The sequence below is a fragment of the Myotis daubentonii genome, chromosome 1 (genome assembly GCF_963259705.1).
Source record: "Myotis daubentonii chromosome 1, mMyoDau2.1, whole genome shotgun sequence".
NCBI lineage: Eukaryota > Metazoa > Chordata > Mammalia > Chiroptera > Vespertilionidae > Myotis > Myotis daubentonii.
Genome location: NC_081840.1, coordinates 93,751,086 through 93,769,588, shown reverse-complemented (window position 1 = coordinate 93,769,588; position 18,503 = coordinate 93,751,086). Strand labels below are relative to the sequence as shown.

The following is an 18,503-nucleotide window of genomic DNA, read 5'->3' as shown; positions in this document are numbered from 1 at the left end:
AAAATGTGTATGTTCTGCTCTACAAGTAACATGCTGTTAAGAGGCATTTAATTTCAGGGAGTCCAGTCCCAAATAGTAGAAGCTGGTCCTTAAAAAGGAAGAGCATGAAATCAATGACACACTGAAATGTCTGATCCACACAGTCTAGAATAATTTTAAATTTCCTAAAGAACTAGAATTTTTTTCTTCAATTCTATGATTTGGGGATAAGTATGTATATGCCCGTGAAACTCATCACTACCATCAAGGCCATGAACATCCATGTGAGAGGAGACCTCTGAAATTTCCCTCTCACATGCTTTATTGTTGTTTTTGTGTTTATGGTAATAGATAAAATCTACCTCTCAGCGAATTTTCAGTGTACAACACAGCACGGTTAGCTGTAAGCACTAGGCTGCATCGTAGATCTCCGAACTATCCATCTGGCATAACTGAAACGTTGTACCCTCCGACTAACACCTCTCCATCTTCCCCTCCCCACAGCCCCTGGCAAACACCATCTCACTCTTTGCTTCAATGAGTTTGACTTTAGATTCCACATATAAGTAGTATTTGTCCTTTTGCGACTAGCTTTTCTCACTTAGCATAAAGTCCTCAAGGTCCATCCATGTTGTGGCAATTGCAGGATTTCCCTCTTTATTCTTATTATTTTTTAAAGAAATTCTTTATTGTTTAAAGTATTACATATGTCTCCTTCTCCCCCCCCCCCATTGATCTCTCCCAGCTGTTCCCATCCCCCAGGACATGTCCTCACCCCCCTACTGTCTGTGTCCATGGGTTATGCTTATATGCATGCATACAAGTCCTTTGGTTGCTCTCTTATCACCCTCCCCTATTATTATTATTATTATTATTATTATTATTGATTTTAGAAAGGGAGGGAGAAAAACATTGACTTGCTGTTTCTTACTTATGCATTCATTAGTTGATTCCTTTTTGTGTCCTGACCAGGGATCAAACCTGGGGTATCAGGATGACCCTTTAACCAACTGCGCTGACCTGCCATGCCAGGGCCCTCCTTCTTTACTAAAGCTGAATAATATTCCATTTTGTGTATATACCACATTTTCTTACCCATTCATCTGTCAATAGACATGTAGGTTATTTGCAGAGCTTGGCTATTATAATAATGCTATAATGAACATGGGAGTGCAGATATGTCTTTGAGATCCTGATTTCACTGTTTTTGGATAAATACCCAGAAGTGGGACTGCTAGATCATATGGTAGTTTTATTTTTAAAATTTTTGAGGGACCTTCATACTGTTTTCCATAGTAGCTATAAGAACTATAAGTTCTTTCTATGAGATCCCTTTTCCTCCAGTATCTACAGATGATGCACTCAGTATCTCACTGTTTTTTTTTCTCTCATTTTTTTCATTGTTTCTTTAGCTTAAAAAGTTACTTCCAGAATGTTCCTCCTCATAAACATGTCATCACTTAAGTGATGAGTTTATCCAATATGATGAAACTGCCATAGTCAAGGAGAGAAGCAGTCCAGAACTCTGAATTATTAGCTGCTGCCTGTTTTCTAAGGCAGAAGGGAGAAAGTCAGCATCTGAGCAAGGCCTGTCCTTTGGCCTTTACCTCTGGGTTCTTGATTCCTTTTCCATGATTCCTCCCTACCAGACTCCCAGATTCCTTTAGATCAGCGGTTCTCAACCTGTGGGTCGCGCCCCCTTTGGGGGTCCAATGACCCTTTCACAGGGGTTGCCTAAGACCATCGGAAAACACATATAATTACATATTGTTTTTGTGATTAATCACTATGCTTTAATTATGTTCAATTTGTAACAATGAAATTGGGGGTCACCACAACATGAGGAACTGTATTAAAGGGTCGCGGCATTAGGAAGGTTGAGAACCACTGCTTTAGGTTAACAGAAATGCCCGGGGCCTTCTCTTATCAGCCTTTAACTTCATGCCCCCAGACTGATCATCCCATGGCTGAACCTGACCCTGAACTTGTCAACTGGATAAGGAAAAGCACTTAGGTTTATCATAGTTTAAAATGAAGTATCTGGCCTTGGGCAGGTACAGAAATACTCTGCTTCTGAGGAAAACCCTAAAGGTTCTGGTAACAGACCATTAGGTGTCTCCTTACTGCACCCGCCTGGTGAAAGTGGGTACTGCTGGGAGGAGAAAAATAAAGATAAAAGTGTAAATTCAATTCACACCTACCTGAATTATTTAAAGATCTGGACTTTTACCCTCACAAAGTTATAGCCTTCCTTTCCAATGAGAAATACAAGCGAGATTTTTTTTAAAATTATTTTTACTGATTTCATAGAGGAAGGGAAAGGGAGAGATGAAAACATCACTGCTAAAAGAGATTCATTGATTGGCTGCCATCTGCACGCCCCACACTGGGGATTGAGCCAGCAACCTGGGCATATGTCCCGACCAGGAATTGAACGGTGACCTCCTGGTTCATAGGTCGACACTCAACCACTGAGCTGCGCTGGCGGGGCTACACCTGTAATTTTAATGTCCCCTTAAAATACCCTCATTTTACAAGTGTGTAAAAATCCCTGCCCTCCCTACCATAAGGCATTTATAAAAGGATGTGTTTAAGTTTATGATTATTAAAAGAGATGAAGGAAATCCTTGAATACTTCCAATTGTTATCTGCCTTTTTAAAATTAGAGGGGTGTTGGGTTTAAGATTTTTTATTTAAGATCCCATGGGGAATTAAAATAGTAATTTCTCCTTAGGTAAAGAGGTAATTTGATGGATTTTGCTAGTTTTTTAAAATAGCAATTAAGACTATTTGGAACTGCCTTAAGTAGTTATATTTAGTAATTGTGTGAATATAAAATATTTTTAGAACTATTGAAACAGAACATTAGTGGAATGTACATTATCACAAGAATGATTATTTCTTTCTCCTTCAGATTTTGGTATTTACTCATTTCTTATTAAGTTGGAATTTTGAATATCATTTCAAATTTACCTTAATCTTCAAGTAATGTGCTTAGTTTATCTAAATATGAAAGTGACCTTGAAGACAAATGTTGAAACAGAATTTTTAAAAGTTTCCCCCAAATGTATAAGTTAAAGAAAATGATTTTCCCCCATAAAATATATTTTTATTGATTTCAGAGAGGAAGGGAGAGGGAGAGAGAGATAGGAACATCAATGATGAAAGGGAATCATTGATCAGCTGCCTCCTGCTTGCCCCACGTGGGGGATCAAGCCCAAACCTGTGACCTCCTGGTTCATAGGTCGATACTCCACTGGGTCATTCCAGCCAGGCAGAAAATGATTTTTTAAAATAGTCATATTTGAGCAGCTAAGAAAAAGGAGCATGACCTAAGAAAACCTTGGATGAAATTGTTCAGGTGTTGTTCACACTTAAGAAAATGTCATCATATGAATGAGAAATTGTAATCAATTCCAGATTGAAAAAGGCCCCCTCACTCCCCCCGCCCCAAATGCCATTCATTCCCTCCTAAGAGGAGTAGGTATGACTGTAGGTCAGGTAATTTGGTAGCAGGTTTTAAAGTTCATTTAATCCATTCATGCACCAAAAGGAAGCAAACATACTTGCCATTTTCCTGCAACTCTACCCATTCTCAGTGTTCTCTGCAACTACAGGACTAGTCATTGCTCCTAGGAAAGCCAGCCCTCCCCTTGTGCATTACCTCCCATCCTGCCTGGACTGTTGTAGAACCTTGTTTCAGCAATTCTTCTCTGTCTTTGTTGGTTATCCTCTACCCCCAATCAACATACAAGCATCCTGTCATTTCCTCTGTCTTATAAAAGCCTCCTATTGATCCTATTTCTTCTAATTATCACTCACACATTTCTCCATCCTTTTGCAGCAAAACTTGAAAAAAATTGCATACATTCACTGTCTCCATTTTTTCTCCTCTAATTTTCTTTGTCAGTCAATATTTTACACTCATCATTTCACTGAAATGGCTCTCATCAAATTCACCAGTGACCACCATGTTCAGCATCCAATGGCTGATTCTCATTTCAAAACTTATGGGACTCAGTGAAACAAAGAAGCAACTCCCTCCCTGCTTCTTCTCATCCTCATTTGCTGGTTCTTCCTTATTCACTGGGCTCCTAATTCAGTCCTTTGATACTCTTTCTATAAACACTACTTTCCTCAGGAATCTCCTCCAGTCTCATGACTTTAAGTTCCTTCTATAAACTGTATCCCAAATCTGTGTCTGCCCTGTACTATCCAATAAACTCCAAACTGTGTGCATCCAGCTGCCTACTTCACATCGTCACTAGCATTTCCGGATTTCTAACAGACCTCTCAAAACAAAATTCCTGATCTTTCCCCTAAAGATCATGCCCTCCCATAAAAAAAGGTATGTCCATTTCCTAACCCTTGGAAAGGGTGACTGTGACCTTGTTTTGAAAAAGGGTCTTGATAGATATGATTAAGAATCTCTAGATGAGCTCATCCTAGATTACCTAGGTGAGACCTAAACCCAATGAAGTCTTTCCAGGTGACTTTGATATATCACTAACTCTACTCTCATCCTCTGAGAACCCCCATTTCTGGTATTTTGTGGTAATGGAAACAAGAAAAGTCACATACACACACACACACACACACACACACACGCTCCACTATCATTTCTTTAGATTTGAATTAGAATTCAGAATACGTCCCATAAAGATCACGGTCTCTTATGAAAATAATTTAGGAAAAGCAGGAATAAGGACACAATTATAAGCTGTATGTTGTAGCTATAAGATAGACTTTATATAAATTATTTCCAGACAAAGAGATGTAAGACTATTTTCTCCAAGCCCATATCTGCTGTCAGCCATAATTAAAAAAAGTGTGAAAATCTGAGATAATGTATGGTACAAAAAGATTTTTAATCTTTCAGCCTGAACTAGGAACTGAAAGAGATTATGTATGAAGCTGAGAGAAGATGAAAGGATAAATGAATTGTCTGGATTGAGAAACATCAAGAGGACTCAGGTAAATTACCTAGCACTACATGAAGTCAACCAACCAACCTTAGATCAGTGGTTCGCAACCTTAGCTGCACATTAGAATCACCTGGGAATCTTTTTAAAACCTGATTTCTGGGCCTCATCCTCTGGAAATTCTGTTTATTACTAATGTTGTGGCCCCACCCCATAACAAAGAAACAGAGTTTCCAGAAGATGAGCCCCAGAAATCAGGATTTTAAAAAGATTCCCAGGTGATTCTAATGTGCAGCCAAGGTTGAGAACCACGGCCTTAGATGCTTCTTAAGGACCTAATTTGTGCAAGGCTGTCTACAAAATAAAGGGGAAATAGAGGGGGTGCAGGCAAGCATTCATGGTAGCAGAGGGTTCTCAGCTAGTTGGAAGAAAGGCAGTAAGTAGCTGGCGAGGGCTTAACAATCTGCACAAGGAATTTCTCCACAGGCAGTGTGTGCAGAGGGGAGAGAGTGGAACCAGGGACTCTGCTGGGGAAAGAAGGGTTTGTTCTAAAGCTAAACTGCCCAAGAATGAAGGGACCTATCCATCTCCCAAGAAAATTTTGTGCTTCCATGGCCCTTCATGCATATTTCATTTTTCCATTAATTAACATATTTAAAAATATAACAAATATTTAAATGGTTCAGTGTTTTGTGATCAAATACATATGCAGTGGAAAAAAATTGAAAATATAGAATTTTAACAAATTCACTCATGCTCCTAGTCTTTAGAAGAAAGTCATTTAGATTTTTGTGCATTTTTCTCCATTCTTATATACTTGGAATACACGCATATATATATATTTTATAAAATTGGTATTTTTTTTGCCTTGTATTACAGCATAAGAATCTTACCATCAATATTCTTTAAAAACACAATTTCCTGGGTTGTAGATTACAGATTATTTTTTTTCTCCCTAGCTTTACTGAGATGTAATTGAAAAAATTATATATAAAGTGTACAAGGGGATAATTTGATATATCTATACATTGTAAAATGATGACAAATTAACATATCATCTGTTATCTGTGTGGTGAGTACTCTTACGATCCACTCCCTTAGCAAATTTCAAGTATATGTTGTTATTAATTAGTTGCCCTACTGTACAGAATTTACTCATCTTTTACATGGAAGTTTACAGGCTTTGACCAACATTTGCTCCTTTTCCCCTCCCCCAGCCCATGGCAACCATCTCTACTCTCCATTTACAGATATAGTAATTTAAAATTTTTGTTTTTCAACCATTTGACAGTAATCATGAGCATTGATAAGAAAACTCTGGATTTGATCTATTTTAAAGCCTTAGCCAATTATGTAGGAAAGGAAACAATCCTGCCCTGGCTAGTGTGGCTCTGTTGGTTGGAGCGTATTACCATACTCAGAGGTGGCAGGTTCAATTCCTGATAGGTCACATACCCAGGTTGTGGGTTCAGGGTACATACTAAAGACAACGAATTGATGTTTTTCTCTCTGTTCCTCTCTCCCTAAAAACAAACAAAATAATAAACATATCCTCTCCTGAGGATAAAAAAAAGAAAAAATACATATTGCTTGCACAGTATTTCAGTTTCTTTTCCTGGATTGAATCACAATAAATGCTTCAACACAGCAAATAAGCTTAACTTTGATGTTCCTTGGGAAATACCTCCTGTTGCCTGAAGGAATTGACCTCACCAGGGCCCAACCGCTTCAGGCTGTATTCACTAATTCTCTGCATTCTAACAAACTGCATTTTTGGATGCAATTATCATAGGGCTTACAGAAAATAAATCACTATACCAAGATAAACACACCTCAATATGAAGTTTTAAAGTGCTTCCAGGAAGCCAGATAATGGTCTATTTATTAATAGCTCACTTAAAGATATTCTACATGGATTTTATCAAATACTATGGTCACAAATACTCAATGACAATCACCTGATTCTTCAAGGATCTTTCAAGACACTTGGGCTTTTTTGTTTTGCTGGGCCCAGATGTCAATAAACAGAATGGTCAGCATGTAAAAGAAAAACTCCTGGAAAAGTATATTTTAAGAACAAGTTCACTTTTCTTCCTTTCTTTGCCTTTCCCAGCCCTCTGCACCGTTCCTTTCGTCCTGTGGTTCTGACTTTAGTGGATAGCCACTTAGGGTGCTTAAGAGAGTCCCTAGTCCCATGCTCCCCATATTGACTGCAGATCTGGGGTGGAGCCAAGATTTTGCCTTTGACAAGAATCCCCAAGTGATTCTAACACAGGTGAGCTGGACCTGGTTGCTGAGAAACACTCTTTAAGAACAGCTCTTCCTCCTGGATCACGTGAATGACACCAACCTCTAATTACCCAACATTTTATCATATATATAAATCTTCTCAAAGATAATTTCCTCAAGCACATCTTGATTTCAGTAGGCCTGCCACCAAGGAAATCATCAGTCTTCAAGACTTGATCTACATCGAAAGTTGTTCAGATTTAGGCATCACTAGTGTATTAAAAAAAAAAAAAAAGTTTGACAGCATGTTCATCTCAGAGGTTTCCAACACCATTTATTTTGCAGACCACTGGATTATAGTTTTTGAGGACCAACATCTGTATAAATCCCTATAAAATGTCCAATTAACTTCAGTTCTGTAGCAGCCTCTCAGGTACTGCACACCATTCTATGGCTTGAGCTCGTGACACATGCCAGACAGGCTGCTCTTGGGCTTCCGAAAGGGGGAGTGTCCATGGTAAAGCCTCTTCCAGGGCTTTCTCTCCCCAGTGGCTGTTTCCTTTGGCAAGAAGTTGATGGGTTCACATGGCTCTGGGCCTGTATGTAGGAAGCATTTGGAAACCTGCAGCGATGTGGTGCTTGTTCTCTTATGCAGACACTTGAGGGGTCAGTGCACTTGTGCTTAATGACAGGAATCCCTCCAGATCGCTTAGTAGGTTACAATATAAGGAAGTCTATGCTTCTAAGTAACACAGATAAACACCTTTTTAGATCGCCTATTTTTTCTAGAACTACAAAATTTAATTCAAGAAAATATAGGTCCCATGAAAGACTTAAAAGTTTTATAAAACTAAAATCTAGTTTTCCCCAATAAATTGTACTTTAGCCAAAACCCTCCCAATGCTTCTAAAATAATACTAAAAGGGGAATCTGTTATACAAGAGCAATAAAAAAAATTAAATATTTACTTGAATAACAAGTTTAAGTTCGAGCTGCAATGTTGGCAATGCAGACTTTTAACACATCACAAAAAGCGTGCACAAAATAGTTCTGGCGCAAAGGACAAAGTAATGCTCAGAATCAGGTTAAATAGCTGCTGATTTTAAGAAAACAAAAGGCCTGAAATCACTATACAAAATATAAAATGTATTATGCACTACCATCCACAGAACAGTCTTTATTATTGATTCTATTTAAAAATTATTTGTGTAATTATATATTGAATTGTAAATGAATATTATACATGAACCCTCCCCCCCTTTTAGAAGGCAATTTCTTGTTGCACTATAGAACATCTAATTACATTGCAAAAAGTATCCTGTTTTTGCTATTGATAAAGAATGCAGTTAATGATATTACTGTAAATATTAGGAAGGCTACAAAAAAGAAAAAAGAAAGACAATTTCCTTTTTATCTTCTAAGTGCTTTCCATGCAGAGTTAAGCACCTGCCTTGTTTAACTGAATGCATATTGGGAAACATCCTGGGTCAAAGAGATGCTCTTGAATTAGACGACGAGGCTTTACAAATCAAAACTCAAAGGAATCATGCAACCTTCTACCTACTGGGATACCACTGTGTCACCAATTCCATCTTTCCAGAATACCTTTCAAGACACTTAAAAAAGATCAAACTGATGATAAATATACATGAAATGAAAGACACAAACTGCAATTTGACACTACGACTGGTAATGTCTGTGCTATGTGAAAGCACCTTTAAAAAGAGCCTATGCGGCAAGAGATAAGTGTCTAAAGATTCAAAATGAATCAACAGTATTGGATAACAATATAATTCTCAACTCAGAAGCTGCCTCAAGATTAGGTGCATCTTCAGTTAATGTAACAGGAAAAAAAGGCAATGGATTTTATCTTATTAATTGCATCCATTCACAAATAGACCTCAGGTCACCAGATGTGTAGACACAATGAGATTTTGTTGTTGCTGTTTATAGTCTTTAATTGAAATGCTGATAAAGGAAATAGATCTATTTAAAAACAAAACCAAATAGCTATTTCGGTCTAGATTAAGAGGTGGCACCAGGTGTGGGATTCACATTTTGAGTGGCCACCTGTGGTGCGACTTCGATGATCCGGGGTTTGTCTATGATTCTGGCTGTACGGTTGCCCTTCTCTACGATCCCAATAATCCATGCTTGGTGACCTTCACCATATTTGGGAGACTTTATCTCTGCACAGAACCGAGCTGCTTGCTCACGTGGTAAACAGATTAGAAGGCCTCCTGGCAAAGAAAAAATGATTATCATTAGTTGTGATGCTCTGTGAGCAGTTTCTCCGTCACTCTTTCCAAAAAAATCTTGCAGATCTACGCTCAACCAAGAACTTCTATCTTCAAGCTGCCCCTTCCAATGAAGCCTGTGCTGTTCTGCCTTCATCTATTCCAGATTAAACTGTAATTAAACTGTTTCTTGGAAAACTTCTCTAATAAAAAACATATACACAATAACAAACTTTAAACTGTGAAGATGACTTACTTGTGAACCACTGCTGTGTAGTAGGTGTTTGAGGCCTCAATCACATATGTGGTAGCTATTTTTTCCTACCACAGGGAAAGAAATACTTAAAAACAAAAGCTTCCACCTGGCCGGTGGAACCAAGTGGTCACGGTTCAATTCCAGGTCAGGGCACATGCCCAGGTTGCAGGCTTGATCCTCAGTAGGGGGTGTGCAGGAGGTAGCTGATCCATGATTCTGTCATCATTGATGTTTCTATTTCTCTCTCCTCCTCCCTTCTTCTCAGAAATCAATAAAAATGTATTAAAAACAAGTTTCCTTTTTAAAAAATCCTCATCTGAGGATATGTTCTACTGTCTTTTAGAGAGGGAGGGAGAGAGAGAGAGAGAAACATTAATGTTACCTCCTGTATGCACTCTGATTGGGAATGGAACCCACCACCTAGGTATGTGCCCTCACCAGAATTGAACCCACCACCTTTTGGTGTACAGAACTCTGATCCAACCAACTTAGCCACCCAGCCAGGGCCTGGCCCCTAAGTTTTTGTTTCTTCAGTTGATTCTGGGATATCTTTTTCTCCTGCGCAACCTCCTCTTCTGGTTTAGGAACAATCTGCTCTACAAGTTCTGCACCCCATCTTGGGAGCTTTGTTCACCTGGATGTGCACAATTACCAGAGAATCCACATCTAAACCCTTAAGTTCAGCATTACTCTCTGCACTCTCAAGTATGTGTGGCAAAAATTCAGCACTCTTTATGGAAAGTGAACGTGAAGATGTGAACCTCTTGATTTGCATCGTTTTGTGGGGTTTTCTGGGAGAAGTGAATAGTGAACCATGTTTAGAGGTCACCTTAGGCCGCTTTTGGGAAGAGGAAGCAGACTTTGCTTCTTTCTTAAAGACAGGATCTTCTATTAAACTGAGAGACTTACCAGAGAACCACAACCCTTCTGCAAATAGGTCATACAAGACTGACATGTGAGCAGGGCTTTGTGGTCATTGCCTCTGGCTGCACTCCGGAATCTTTTGAGAAGCTGTTGTAATTATTGATGACCATGCCCACCCGTCTGACTGAACTGGGTTTCCTAGGGAACAGGTCTAGGTGTGTGTGTGTGTGTGTGTGTGTGTGTGTGTGTATTTTTTAAATTGATTTTAGAAAGAAGGTGGGAGAGAGAGGGAGGGAGGGGGGGAGAGAGACAACCAAGTAAGAAATACTAATTGGCTGCCTCCTGCACCTGCTTCAACTGGGGATGGAACCCACAACCTGGGTATGTGCCCTGATCTGGACTCGAACTCGCCACCTTTTGGTATATGGGATGATGCTCCAACCAACTGAGCCACACCAGCCATGGCTAGGCATGCATAATCCCTAGATAATTCAACTCTTTTGCCAGGATAGGGAAATTACTGAGGTACAATAAATCCTCCATTTTGTGGACCTTGACTTAACAGACTTCGGATTTAAGGGACAAAATTTCTGGTCCGTATGTCATATGTGAAAATTAACACTGTTAATTTTAAAGTGCTTTAACTAAGATTTGCTTATAATTAAATTAACGGGGTTTTTTGTTGTTATTAATTCACTATTACTTTATTTCATTTTTAAAAATATTTTTTATTGATTTCAGAGAGGAAGGGGGAGAGAGAGAGAGATAGAAACATCAATGATGAGAGAGAATCACTGATCGGCTGCCTCCTGCATGCACCCTTACTGGGGATCGAGCTCATAGCCCGGGCATTCGCCCTTGACCAGAATGGAACCCGGGACCCTTCAGTCCTCAGGCCGATGCTCTATCCACTGAGCTAAGCCATCTAGGGCAATTCACTATTATTTAAAACAAATTTTTGCAAATAGGTCATACGTTGGGAAAAACACTGACATAAATAAATATATGTCTACAACTATAGTCTACAAATTGAAATCCAAGAGTCATAGCTCATAAACACTTGGTGAATGATTAGCATGTGATTACACTGCATAGCACGTAGCATGACTTTATACAGCAGTTTTGTTTTTGTTTTTTTAAATATATTTTATTGATTTTTTACAGAGAGGAAGAGAGAGAGATAGAGAGAGTTAGAAACATCGATGAGAGAGAAACATCGATCAGCTGCCTCCCGCACATCTCCCACTGGGGATGTGCCCGCAACCCAGGTACATGCCCTTGACCGGAATCGAACCTGGGACCTTTCAGTCCGCAGGCCGACGCTCTAGCCACTGAGCCAAACCCGTTTAGGCTATACAGCAGTTTTTAAAAAATAGTTTTATTGATTTTTAGAGAGAAAAAGAGGGATTGAAACATCAATGTTCAGAGATAATTATCAATTGGCTGCCTCCTGCGCGCCCCCTACTGGAGATCGAGCCTACAACCTAGATATGTGCCCTGACCTGGAAGCAAACTGTGATCTCCTGACTCATGGATTGACGCTGGGCATATGCAGCCCAGCAGTGTTAACATGTTGGGGCCGATGTTCCCATGTGTGCTAAGATGCCCCAGCCGTGAGCATTTGTTTACTCAGTGACTGGTGAATGTACACATTCACTAGACCTATTCAGTATAAATTAAAAATTACTGTAATACATATAGAAAACTTTTCTGTTAAACTTTTCATACATACTTAATTTTAATTACAAAAATCTATAAAAACAGGTAAACTGATTTTGTCAATTTTTTCATATATGGGTTTGGAAAACCTACTTTACTATTATCAAGGAAAGAAAATAAAAATAAGAGACTGAAAAAAAAAAGGATGACTTAAAGGATAAAATACAAGAGTGAAGGGGGGAGAAAAATGGGTCAAAAGAAAAAATGGCACTTTGGAAACATACTATACTATTTCACTGTTAAAGCAATTTTAGACTTTTTTTTACCCCCAAGGAAAAAACAGCCTGTTCAGTGTAAACTATGATTATTAATTATTTTAAATGCCAGGTTTCCAATGAAAACTGAGTAGTGAGTTATTTTTCCCCATAATCTTCCTTCTTCCCATTCTGTCACCAAACACAGGGAACAATGGACTTAAACAAGACTGCTCCATTGCACACAGGATGGCGGGAGATTGGTAACCTACAGCACAAAGGGGCTGAGAACGTCTGTTGCTAAGACCACCAAGGTTATCAGCACTGACCTCACACAAAATGGGGTCATGCTCATGTGTTTGGCTTCTTTCTCATGAAACTCTCCGTCAGCCTCACTAATTTCTAATCCTCAGATTTGGGCCCAGGATCCTTGTACCTGATGTCTCCGGGCAGGTCCCATGCATGAGGCCAAACATGTTTCCGCAGGCCTTGCTCACAGCAGCCATCTTGGCCAGAACAGGGAGGTTGTGAATCACAAAGGACACCTCGTTCCTCTGCTGCTTAGCCAGGTTCTGTGCGTGGCCCAGAATTCCAAAGCCAGTGATGTCAGTGGCAGCGTGGGCATTGAACGTGTGCATGAGTCCAGCAGCTAAGAGACCAGAAAAGAAATTTATTATCTGGTGTAATAAATGGAGACTTTCTGAGAAAAACAAACAAAATCACCCCATCTTTCCTCAAGTCAAAATCTTAAATACACTTTGATCTCAAAATTCCTAATTGTCAGGGAGATTGGCATATCAAAATGAAAATGTAATTTTGAAAAATCAACAAAATCCATACAGAAATTGTAAAAGTTTATTTCAATTTCAACTACTTAGAACTATCAGCTGCTTCAATTAACAGTAACTTCTTAGTAAGCTAAAAAATCTGTATGGAAAAATTACAATCACAACAAAAGGTAAGCCTGTCTAAACCATCGTAAAATCAAAGAGGAGGACTTTTTTTTAAAGCACAACTTACTGATTTTTAAAGAGAGGGAGAGGAAGAAACACTGGTGCAAGAGTACATCAATCAACTGCCTCCTGCACGCCCCCTACTGGGGGATCGGCCCAGCAACCCAGGCATATGGGCCCTGATCAGGAATCAAATTGGCAACCTTTTGGTGCACAGGACAATGCCCAACCGAGCCATACCATCCAGGGCAAACAGGACTTTTAAAGACTGACTTAAATTCCAGGCAATCTTGCTGTAAGTGGAAAGTTAATTTCTTACTTGAAAGGAAGGGGAAGGGAGAGAAACACCAAAGATGAGCATCACTGATCAGCTGCCTCCTGCAAAGCCCCTATTGGGGATTGAGCTTGCAACCTGGGCAAGTGTTGACCAGGAATTGAACTTCAACCTCCTGGTTCATAGGTTGATGCTCAATCACTGAGCCACACCGGCCAGGCTAATTTCTTATTTTCTAATTTTAAAAAAATTCTGTTTCTGGAGTTTTAGGTTTATAGAAAATTGAGTGGAAAGTGCAGAAGTTTCCATATACCCCCTTTCTCCTATTAATATTTACCATTAGTGTGGTACATTTGCTATGTGATGAGCCAATCTTGATACATTAACTGAATTTCATAGTTCACATTGGGGTTCACTCTTGATGTCTATACCAGTAGGTGTTGATAAATGCATATGTAACATGTATCCATCATTACATTATCATACAGATAAGTTTCACTGCCCTAAAAATCCTGTGTTCCACCTATTCATCCCTCTCTCTTACTCTTGCTAACCACTGATCTTGTTACTGTCTGTAGTTTTACCATTTCCAGAATGTCATATAGTTGGAATTATGGTGCTTGGTCTTTTCAGATTGGCTTCTATCACTTAGTAATATGTGTAGGGTTCCTCCAAATCTTTTCATGTCGTAACAGCTCATTTCTTTTTAGCTGTCAATAATATACCATTGTTTGGATGCACCAGTTTATCAATTCACTTACTGAAGGATCTCAAGTTTTAATAATTATAAATAAAGCTGTGACAAACAACTTGTGCAGATTTCTGAGTGGACAGAAATTTTCCATTCATTTGGGTAAATACTAAGGAGCACAACTGCTGGATAATAGTATATTTAGTTTTGTAACCAACTGCCAAACTGGCTTCCAAAGTGGTTGCTCCATTTTGCATTCCCATCAGCAAGGAATAAGAGTTCCTATTGCTCCATATCGCTGTCAACATTTGGTATTGTCAGTGTTAGGCTTTTAAGTAGGCATGTAGTAGTAACTTGTTTTAAATTGCCATTCCCTAATTACATAGAATACCAGTCCTTTGTCAGAATTGTGTTTTGCAAAGATTTTCTTCAAGTCTGTGGTTTGCCTTTTTATTCTCTTAGTGTCATTCACAGAAGTTCTTTGTATGAATGAAATCCAACTTCAATTTTTCTCTTTTATGGATAGTACTTTTGGTGTTGTATCTATAAGGCATCACCAAACCCCAGGTCACCTAATTTTCTTGTTATCTTCTAGGAGTGCACCAGTTTTGCATTTTACATTTAGGTCTATAATCCATTTTGAGTTAATTTTTATGAAAGGTATAAGGCTTGTGTCTATAATCATTTTTTGCCTGTAAATGTCCAGTTGTTTCAGCACTATTTGTTGAAAAGATTATCCTTTCTCCACTGAATTATCTTTGCTCTTTTGTCAAGGATTAGTTAACTATACTTATGGGAGTCTATTTCTGAACTCTCTAGTATCCTCACCTGAGGATATTTTCCCATTTTTAGAGAGTGTGGAAGAGAGAGAAAAGACAGAGAGAAATACTGATGTGGGAGAAACGTATTGATTGGTTGCCTCCTGAATGCACCCTGACCAGGGCCCCAGCTGGGGAGAAGCCTGCAACTGAGGTACGTGCCCTTGACCAGAATTGAACCCGAGACTCTTTGGTCCACAGGCTGTCGCTCTATCCACTGAGCCAAACCAACTACGGCTAGATATGTTTTTCTATTCTTTCACCAATATCACACCATCTTGATGACTGTAGTTTTAGCTGCCACTGATATTTACTACATCAAAGGGATAGCAAAAAAATAGCAAATATGTAATTCAATCATTCTTCCTGCATTTATTAGATGTGACTCTTCTATGAAGATTTTTTAAAAAATGTATTTGCTTTTCCCCAAAGCACAGCCTATACAGGAACAGTAAAATGTGTGGTTGGTTCCTTTTATTTATTTTCAAACAAGTTGGTGCCCAGCAACTTCCAAACGTGACCAAAAACATTTTCATCTCTATGATGTTATTGATTTTTAGATCCTTGATCTACTTAACTGACTGTGTCACTCTTCTTAATACTCAGGTTGCCCAGCCCTTCCAATTTGACTGGTGGGTGCCTCTGAGTTATGTGAAGTGATGTAACAACAGCTGTTGGTAACACCATTACTTTCAGGCATAGGATGTCCTAGGCTTATCTTTTGTATTTCTAGTCCGTTAGAATCAGCCATTTCCCCAAGGAATCCTAGCATTTTTTGTGGAAAATGGTAATTTTCAGATCAGAATGATGGCAGTAGGTGTTCATTACTAACAGGTTATCATTGCTTCAGACCTTTTCGATAAGACTTGGAAGTAAGTTTTTGTTTTTTGTTAATCCTCACTCAAGGATATTTTTCCACTGATTTTGAAAGAGTGGAAGGGAGGGGGAGAGACAGAGAAACAATGATGTGAGAGAGACACATCAATTGGTTGCCTCCAGCACGAGTTCTGACCAGGCCTGGGGTTTGAGCCTGTAATCAAGGTACGTGCCCTTGATTGGAATCAAACCCAGGACCCTTCAGTCCCCAGGTTGACACTCTATCCACTGAGCCAAACCAACTAGGGCAATAGCATTTTAGAGGGGAAAATAATGCTGAGTTTTTATTGATAATTCCAAATTAAAGATTACAATTTTTACTTAGATTCTTTCATATAATTCTTCCCTACATGGTTTTGTCATTAAGTTGGTATATATTAGGCAACTTAAAAAAAAAGTGGTTTGGATTTGTAAGATGTGCTTTTTTATTTTAAAAATGTTTTTTTTTTTTAATTTGGAAGATTCTCAGCCTAACCAGACAGTTACTTTATTATTTTTAATTAAAAATTTTAACCTATAAAAAATGACATAAAAAATTCCAAAGTCAAACTTATAAAACAATGCATGTTCAGAGTCTGCTTCCTCCCTAATTCCTTATATGTAACAATTTTTACTAATGATTTGTTTCCATTGCTTCTTTTTGAAAGTATAAAACAGTCATTACTTCATATTCATATGAATACACAAAATATAGCATACTGTAAACATCATTCTGCCCTTGCTTTTTTCAGTTACTCATATCCAAGATAGCTCCCTAGTAATAAAGACCTCTCAACCCTTTTCAAGCTACATGTGTAAATACAGACTAGATAATTCAGCTACCCATCCAAGGGCATGTGGATTGTTTGAGCAATTCTAGATAGTGCTTCAATGAATGGCCTTGTATACGTCATTTTATATTTTGGCCATTGTAACTTTGTGACATTCACAGAAGTGGGACTGATAGGTCAAATAAATGTATGCTTAATTTTTGCTAGGTATTACCAAATATTCCTCCACAAGCATTCTGCCATGTTTATCCCTACCAACAACATATAAAAAATAAGGATGGGGAAACATAAATACAGGTAAAAATAAATCCACTACCAATCACTTTCCCACTGTTACTCAATTTGAAGGACAAAAAAGGAAAAACACTCCTTAAATAGTTTAAGTGACACAGGAAGAAATGAAAAGCCTTGGTTGTAAGTGCTGAGGCATCTGAGGACAAAGAATTAAATAATTACTATTCAACTTTGGAATATAGTCAAAAAACTATTCCTGGAATACAGGAAAAAAATTTATGGGAAAAAATCTTATCTCCAAATCAATTGCTCAAAAGTAGGCAAAAGATAAATTAACTAAGATATATTTCTCTGATAGAACATTTAGCCATTAAAAGCTATGTGTACTAGAATTATAATGTAGAAAGAAGTGTTAGTAATATCCTATCTAATAAAGAGGTAATATGCAAATTGACCATCACTCCAACACACAAGATGGCCACCCCCATGTGGTCAAAGATGGCCGACAGGGGAGGGCAGTTGGGGGGGACCAGGCCTGCAGGGGAGGGCAGTTGGGGGGAACCAGGCCAGCAGGGGAGAGCAGTTAGGGGTGACCAGGCCTGCAGGGGAGGGCAGTTGGGAGGGACCAGGCCTGAAAGGGAGGGCAGTTGGGGGGGACCCAGGCTGGCAGGAGAGGGCAGTTAGGGGCAACTGGGCCAGTGGGGGAGCAGTTAGGCATCGATCAGGCTGGCAGGGGAGTGATTGGGGGTGATCAGGCTGGCAGCAGAAGCGGTTAGGGGCAATCAAGCAGGAAGGCAGATGAGCGGTTGGGAGCCAGCAGTCCTGGATTGTGAGAGGGATCCCAGATTGGAGAGGGTGCAGGCTGGGCTGAGGGACACACCCCCGCCCCCTGCACGAATTTCGTGCACCGGGCCTCTAGTTAAATAAATAAAAGCAGATTCCAAACACATATAAAATGTTCAACCACAAGTTTAAAATATTAACAATAAAACAAAAGTAAACCACTAACCAACCAAACAGAAAAAAATCCCAGAAGAATACATAAAAATATTAAGAGAAGCTGTTTGGGGGACAGGGACTATGGATAATGTTTTTTTCTCTTCTTTTTTTCATTTTCAAAAAACTTTTCCATAATGAACTTTTTCTTTTTTTTACAGAAAAAATATATACAATAAACAGGAAGAGAAAACATATTAAAGAATTTTTTTAAATGTAGCACACTATTTACCAAGAAAAGTTCTCAGCAGCAACCCAAATGCCCAAAAGCAGGTGGCCAGATAAGTAAGTCACGGAGTGAAAAAATACACAGTGGAGATGATGAAGGAAATACAGGTACACACACCAGGGATAATGCTCAGGAACATTAAACAGTAAACAGCAGGAAAAACAGATACAGATATGATTCAATGAAACAAAAAATGCAAAACTAATTTACTGCTTAAGAATACAAGTCTATGTGATAAAAACTTTAAAAGCATGAGAATAAA

At 38.8% G+C, this 18,503-nt stretch overlaps 1 protein-coding gene across 10 annotated transcripts in view; it reads right to left on the bottom strand.

Moving 5' to 3' along the window:
* Nucleotides 1-7,438: 7,438 nt before the first annotated feature.
* Nucleotides 7,439-18,503, bottom strand: part of LOC132242196 (selenide, water dikinase 1) — a 32,605-nt gene continuing 21,540 nt past the window's right edge. For all 10 annotated transcript variants that reach the window (XM_059711137.1, XM_059711141.1, XM_059711109.1 and 7 more), the window contains 2 exons: nucleotides 12,837-13,049; nucleotides 7,439-9,370 (listed from right to left, as the gene is read on the bottom strand). In XM_059711137.1, the coding sequence (XP_059567120.1) occupies nucleotides 9,156-9,370; nucleotides 12,837-13,049 (428 nt within the window). In that variant the 3' untranslated portion in view covers nucleotides 7,439-9,155. The remainder of the gene's footprint in view (nucleotides 9,371-12,836; nucleotides 13,050-18,503) is intronic.